The sequence below is a fragment of the Poromitra crassiceps genome, assembly GCF_964638095.1.
Source record: "Poromitra crassiceps genome assembly, chromosome: 8".
Lineage (NCBI taxonomy): Eukaryota > Metazoa > Chordata > Actinopteri > Beryciformes > Melamphaidae > Poromitra > Poromitra crassiceps.
Window position 1 is genome coordinate 57,896,708 of NC_139629.1, and position 8,061 is coordinate 57,904,768.

Here is an 8,061-nt window from a genome sequence, read left to right on the forward strand (position 1 = left end):
ATGGACAACTTCTACACCAGTGTAGAACTCCTCCAGGAGATGAACGGCCTTTTCCTGTACGGCTGTGGCACCCTTCGGGCCAATAGGAAGGGGCTGCCGAAGGACCACAGCCTGACAAAGAGGGCTGCGCTGGGGAAGCACGAGTTCCGGGTGGCACAGCAGGATGACCTCACCTTCTGCGTGTGGCAAGACACAAAGACGGTGATGGTCTTGTCCAATCACCATGACCCCAGCGCAACAGGGACTGTAAGGCGGAGGAGAGATGAGACCCACCGGGCTGATGTGGTAGTGCCCGCTTGCCTGGCGGACTACCAGAGCCACATGAAAGGTTTGTTTTACAGATTTATGTTTTATAAACAAAAATTAAAATACTGTAAGCTTATATTCACTGAGGTCATTTGAGTGAAAATGTACGTATGTAAACAGAGTTCCATGTGTGTTCCAGGTGTGGATCTCCTCGACCAGATGATTGGATACTATGGTTTCGATCATCGGTCAAAGAAATGGTGGCGGCGTGTGTTCTTCTGGGGCCTGTCTGTGTCGTGCTACAACGCCTACGTTGCAGCCAGGTCTGTTGGAGGAAGGCACAAACATTACAAGGACTGGCTGGAGACCTTGCTGGAGGAGCTCATCACACCGGTGACAAGGAGGGCCCCTCCTGTGATCCCTCCTCCTTCTCCTCCTCCTCCTCTGTCCCCAGCTTCCAGACCAGCCTCTCCATTTGGCTCTCCTTCCACTCCAGAGAGCAGGGGAGCCTCCCCAGCACCAAGCACATCGAGCAGGGCAGCCTCCCCAGCACCCAGCACGTCAGGAGAAGCCACAGGTCCCCCAATGCACGACTTCGGGAAGGTGTTTGAGAAGCGGAAGCTCTGCAGGGAGTGCCAGTTGTTGCTGGACAAAAAAGATGTAGTAGGCAGTGGGCTAACTGTGTATGGCTGCATACAGTGTGACCTGCCTGTCCACATTGAGTGTTTTGGAAAACACTACAGACATTTTTTGTAAGTGTTTGCTAAACACTAGCTGACACTTTAGACACTTGCCCCTTTGATGGTAAATGGACTGCATTTTTTTTTATGGTTGCAAGGGGACACAAGGGGGCAGTGTGGAGCACATTTTTGATTTTATTTGAGTGGTTTGGAGTGATTTGTTGCTTGTTTTTTCATACGTTTTTTAGTTTTTTAAAAATTTTCTGTGTTTACAGCAATATTTGACAATGCTATTGAATTGTCATACCAATAAACACCTTTTACAAGGAAAGCCACATGTGTCAGCTCTCAAATGCCTTTTAAAGTGTGTTTTTATCTTCTACAGAGGCTGAGATATCACTATTTTAGTAGGCGTTGACATTTCTATGAAAAGTTCAGGATTTGGGGGTCTATTATCAAATCGGACTTAGGTTTTAGAGGCTATTTTTTAGGCGAAAATAGGCTGAAATGGGTTAATATCCTTATATCGGAAATTCAAAGATATGATTCAAATTTGATCAAATTGATTGTTGATATTCACAGTTTATGACTCATGTCCGGAGCATATCTTAAATCCAGAATCTGACCACTTTGACGCCAAGAGAATATGGAGTCCAAATTTTTTCCAGATATGACTGATGCCATATTTTGAAAGCCAAAACACACCACATGTCTGGTGACAGCATATCACATGATACTACCGAAATGCCTCGTCCTGTGTGTGTTAAATTCCGGGAAGCAATGTATGTGTCATATCCGTAGCAGGAAACGTTGAGATACTATTAATATCCTTACTCAGACATTCAAAGATATGATTCAAATCTGATCAAATTAAGTGTCGATACTCACAGCTTCTGACTCATGTCTGGAGCATATCTTAAATCCGGAATCTGACCACTTTGACACTACCAGAATATGGAGTCCAAATATTTTCCAGATATGACTGATGCCATATTTTGAAAGCCAAACACTAATGTATACACCACAGTATATCACATGATACTACCGAAATGCCTCGCCCTGTGTATATTAGAATCCAGTAAGCAATATACATGTCATATCCATAGCAGGAAACTTGATATACATGTAGTATCCATAGCAGAAAACTTTTAGATATGGTTAGAGTAATAGCCACATGTCTTGGATATTCTAGGATATGATTCAAATCTGATCAAAATTACTGTAAATACTCGCTGGTTATAACTCATCTTCGGAGTATCAACTTCCGGACTGGGAGCACTTTAAAATTTAGTCAATATATTGTTTTGGCAGTCACAATAGGACAGAATATCTTGTATAGAGATATAACTGTTATCTAATATCTATTCAGATGTATGTGTTGTCAGTTACAAGACTTGACAGATTATTATTAGAAAAATACTCTTTAAATTGTGTCTGATATATATTTTTTTCAACAAAATGCCCCAAATCTTTTCAAGTACACCTTCTACTCATTGAAAAATACATAATCTATGAATCTTCAAATATAATTATTTTATTAACGCAATTTGAACATCAAATTCAATTCAACGTGGCAGTTATGAAACATACAAAAACAGTCAGAGTTCAAAATAAAGTCACCGCCAGGGTTTGTGAGCATTTTCAGTGATTTCCATGACCCACAGAATATTTTCTTCTATGACTATTAGAACACCAAATATCCCAAAAGACAGAACAAAGCCTCTACTTCCATGAAAAAAAAAACAGTTTGTTTCTCCGTGCTTCCGTTCTTTAGTTATCGACACATGAATGTGGGTTGTTTTCACTGACACCGTGCGTCTCTCACCACAAAGCTGTGAAAACTGCCTTTTTGCACAGAGAGCGCACCGGGGTAGGTCACCCTCTCATCTTCTCTGTGAGAAGCTAGTGCTTCCTGCTACTTGATGTGTGGAGGTCTGGGAGCATATTAGATGGCTGAAATTTACACTATGTGAGGGTTTACAAATCGGATCACTGAGATTAACTATTAAAAAAAGAGAGGTTAGAATGTGTGAAGAACACTTCTCAACTGTGCTGTTTGTGAGATCTTGCAAATGAAAAATAATATTTTTAACATATCTACATACGATACATGAACAACAAGGAATGCTGGACAAAAACATATCCAACAATAACAAATAAAATAAAAAAGTTCCAAAAACAAAACATCCTCAACAGTCAAACAAACAAGCTCTTAGTTTTCCAACCCAGTCTAAAAGAAAATGTAAAATAGCAACGTTGGTCCACAGCCTAAAGAAGTTGCTATTTTACAATTTCGGCTCCCAAATTGTAAAATAGTAACTTTTTGGGTTCGGTTTTGAGACCCCCCTTCCGACTCCCAAAGGGAATCCTCTAACCTCTGACTGCTCTAACCTCTCCCAGACTATAACCCTAACCTCTCCCCAGACCCTAACCCTAAACTCTCCCACCCCTCAAAAACCTCCCACCCCTGTATAAACTCCCATTCAAAAAAGCTACCACTTTACAATTTGGGAGGCGAAATTCTAACGTTTTGTTTTGGTCAGTTTTGTTTTGGGTAGGTGGGAGATCCCTTCAAGGTCTCTGACCTCCACCTTCCGACCACTCTAACTTCCGACCTCAATTACCCCTCTAACCTCAACCAGACCCTAGCCCTAAACCTAACCTCTTCCCAGACCATAACCTAACCTCGCCCACCCCTCAAAAACCTCCCACCCCCGTATGAACTGCCATTGAAAACAAGTTACCATTTTACAATTTTGGAGGCAAAATTCTAAAATTTCTAGCTGTGGACCAACACTGCTATTTTACCATTTTCCTTGAGACTGTGTTGATTTTTCAGCTGGAGCTTTCAGCTAGAGCACCCTCTTCCTCTGCCAGGTATGGCTGACTCCTGGATGCAGCAGGAGGTCCTCTGTTAGAATCTTGTCCAGAGGGGAGACGGTGATGAGTGGAGCGTGGCTCCACTCCCTTCCTCCTGTTCTCATCAAGGACCTTCTGGCAGGAGGTAACGATCGTGGTCAGACGTGGTGAGCACCATTTTGGTGAGGAAAATATGTACTGTGACTTCTCCTCATCGCTTTCCTCATCACTCATCACATTTCCGTCAGCCCCTTTCAAGTATCTCAAGTCCTCTTGGCTCAGCACCTTCTCCCCAACTTTCACTCTCTTCTTAAAGAGCTATAAAGAGAGAGAAAAAACTGTGAGCTGCAGCAGTGGTCAAATTATGTTTTTATGCTGGCTTTGCAATGGCAAATCTACCAAATCTAAAGGAGCATTTCTTTCCATCCAGCACAAATTATAGTCTGGTAAGTCGGCACTAGTACCATTTTAAAGGTCCCATTCCGTGCAAAAGCTGTTTTTACTTGTAAATGCATATATACTGCTGTCAGCCCTCCCTGTAATGAGTGGTCACACGTTCAGAACTGCCACAGTTGGATTTGTCCCTATCCAGCGTCCCCCTGCAGTCTCCTCCAAGCCACACCCCCAAACGCGTCGTTTGCCCAGAGAGGAATCTGGAGAGAATATCGACGTCACTAGCTTCCTCCTGCATACTCGGGTCCCTCTCACACAAGCTACCTGCACCATTTAGTCTATAGCCACAAAATTAACACTTCTAGCTGGAGCGACGCCAACTGTACGTGATCCAGCAACTGCAGAGGTGCATTCGGTAAGTCTAGGCATTTTGAGATGTCCTCTTTAGCGTAGTACCGTTTAGTTAACGATAACTCGCAACCTAGCGTGCTGGTCCACAGACGCTAATCTGATTGGCCGCTGGGAGCCTGGGGCGGGCTCTCCCTCAGCGGCCAATGGGAACTGTTAGTTCTGAATATATTATAGAAACAGGCCGTTCTTGGGAAGCGACCAGATGAGGAAGTGAGAACTCCGTCACAACAAACGGGTTTGCTATATTTTCGACAGATTAATCCAGAATCATGTTTTATGGACCAGAGACACACGTTTTTAAGAGGTTACAGCTGCACGAATTGGGACCTTTAATACCTGTACATTTTACTGCACTCTTTTTGCTTGATAGAGACAGAAAAAATATATATATTATGACTGTAATGGGACTGTCATATCAGCGCCTAAATTGGCTTCACACAGAGTCAAACACAATGTATAGACTAAATTCCAATGAAATTTAAATTGAATTAATGGTGTTAAACTTCTCCAATCTCCAGTTGGTTTATCCTGCCATCCCTATTCTGCACACACTGACTGCATAGTGCAGCATTAGGTACTGAGGCTATTTGGAAATGCAAGGTAGGAGAAGGAGAGCCAGCACACAAAAATGTCCTTTTGTTGGGTTTATTCCAGCTTAACACCAGGTACAGCACACGGACGTTTAAGCCTAACGGCCTTCTTCAGCGTGTTGCTGTGTCAGGCGGAAATGACGTTTAAATACACTGAGACCGGAAGTCCATTCAATAAACGAAATATCAAAATTCATATATAAATGCATATATAAAGGCCTGGTTCTGCTCTCCCACACAGTGGGGCTGACCAGACTATTGTTATTTATATATGCATACATTGTTGTATGTAGACATTTTCTTTGATAATGGAACGTGCGTGTTGTGTATTGCTTGGTTCTTGAATTCTTTATATACTGTAACTGAATTTTGATATTTCGTTTATTGAATGGACTTCCGGTCTCAGTGTATTTAAACGTCATTTCCACCTGACACAGCAACACGCTGAAGAAGGCTGTTAGGCTGAAACGTCCGTGTGCTGTACCTGGTGTTAAGCTGGAATAAACCCAACAAAAGGACATTTTTGTGTGCTGGCTCTCCTTCTCCTACCAAGTATCTCCTGTGCCGTGCACCGAAACTTTAAAAACACCGGTGAGTGTGCTCGCTACTGGCTTATTGCCAGTTTGTTTGGACATATTTGGAAATGCAAAACTGATCCGTGCAGTTAACTAGCCATCATGTAACCATGTTAAATTATGTTAACATTAGTGGCTCTCTCCAGTCCTGCTACAGCGCCAAAATAAAGTGTGTAAATAGGTTTGGCTTACCAAAACTACCTTCGTGGAATTAGGCATTTTAATTGATAACCATGTGGCAATGCATTGAATTGAGATTCAATATAGATTTGTGGCTTCCACGGGAAGATATACTCACCCTATCACGCCGGCTTGTAAGGAGCTTTCTCCGCATAACGGCCTCCTTGGTTGTTCCCTCCTGCAGCTTTGCCTGGCTCTTCAGGTTTTCATAAGCCCTGTTGCAGGCTTCTGGAAATAGATAATAAAACAAAATTGACAAATTATCGGTGACAGTAGAGTGTTTAGTTTTTAACTTGTCACTTAGACTTTCAGAATTAAGGGTGTATTCACACCTCTAGGTTGCTTGCTTTGTGTTCAATTTGGGTACTTAATTGATACAATTGTTGCATTTGTGCGTGGGTTCGTTTGTGTTCACACAGCCACAATGAAACGGTCCAAATAGTATTGCCAAGCCTCCTGGATTGGCCAGGAGACACTCCGATAGGCCAATAGCCTCTCGGAATAGAAAAGATAATTCCCCAAGATTTTATGATTATAAGAATGCGTTCTGTTAGACCTACATTGTAGTCTACATCGGGTGTGCGCCGTGCGAGGAGAGAGAGAGAAAGTTATTTATTTATTTACTTAAGCTATCGGGTAATTTGGAGATATAAGATCAAAGACCCTCGCAACTTCTGCTATTACTATCACAAAGACTTCAGAGAATTATGAATAATAAACACCTGTCCTGTCAGGAATAAAATATTAATAATATAATAATAATAATTTAATAATAGCCTACGGACATTTTGAGGAAGACATGCAATCAGTCTGATTGTTCCAGACAATCTTATCACAAAGAAGGCTGGCTCTGATTACCACGACTTGTTTTCATTTGGAGACCAGAGGTAAGTTGCCGTTCGTCGAGTTCAAACATGATGTTGCAAAAATCCCCCAAAGTTTATCCATGCAAACGCTAGTTTCACAAGCATTCAACTATTAAAATGTCTCGCAACTGATGATTTCTCATCCTGATTGCGTATAGAGCATTTGTGTTCAGATTCTGGTTTTTAACTAGCGTTTTGTTTTGCCTACATAGTATAAATTACATGGGCATTTCAACAGGTAAACAACATATCTAGTGTTACATGTGATTCTGCCTCTGACCTTAATGTTCACACCAGAACTCGGATGCGTGAAATGATTACCTTTGAGCATGGCATAACAATGTCCCAATTATAGCAAGGAAAATTACCAGAAGGAATAGAACGAGAAACAAAGAAAGTGAGTGGGTCTCTTGGGCAGATCTGACTTTACTAAAATATCTCTTAAATTGGAGGACCTCTTATAAAAGTATCTGGGTGAAGTTTGAAAAGCATTAGATGTGAAAGTCACTTTCCAGTATGTGCCAATATCTACTCAATACTTATTTGACTGACTTAGATAGGCTATAGGACTATAGGTGGACACAAATGCTAGGCCCTGAGAAGAGGTGTCTCTGGAATTAGATTTAAGTAAATCATACTGCTGCACTTGTCGTACTCTGTTGAGATGGTTCTCCAGTAAATCATCCCCATATCCCCTCGACTTAAAATTAACACCAAGATTTTTAGCATATAACTCAAAAGAATCACAAATACGTTTAATCCTCAATAATTGACTTATGGTAGACTTCTCTTTAATGCTGGAGAATGAAAACTTTTGAATTGTAAAAAAGTATTTATATCGGTTTCCTTTCTGTAAACCTCAGTATGTGTACAGAGGATCCATGTTTCTTCATCCAAAACATCCAAGAAAGAAATCTGTTCCAAATCATAACATAATGTAAACTTAATTGATTCCTTTCTTGAGTTAAAAAAAGCATGAAATAGTTTTATTTCTTCAGCATTACCACTCCAAATAAAAAATAGATTGTCTATGTATCTCCAATAGCTTTTAAAGGGATAGTTCTGTTTGTTTGAAGTTGGGTCCTATGTACGGCAACCATTTTAGGGCATCCTCGTCCGTCAGAGTATAGGCTATCGTTCCTCAGTCTAAAGCGTTGTCAGTTGTCATGTCTCCTATAGTAAACCGTCGAGTGTGCTCTGAAACACCTTCAGTCCTCACACGAAAACGCTGTCATTCCTCCTGCCTCACTTATCACTCAAA

General features: G+C 41.4%; 1 protein-coding gene across 1 annotated transcript; it reads left to right on the plus strand.

Moving 5' to 3' along the window:
* LOC310781793 (piggyBac transposable element-derived protein 4-like) lies at window positions 1-1,261 on the plus strand (the record flags this gene model as incomplete). The annotated part of the gene is made up of 2 exons (XM_083642421.1): window positions 1-328; window positions 446-1,261. The coding sequence occupies 2 exons, from the start codon at window positions 1-3 to the stop codon at window positions 1,000-1,002; spliced, it is 885 nt and encodes a 294-aa protein (XP_083498547.1). The 3' UTR covers window positions 1,003-1,261.
* Window positions 1,262-8,061: the final 6,800 nt, after the last annotated feature.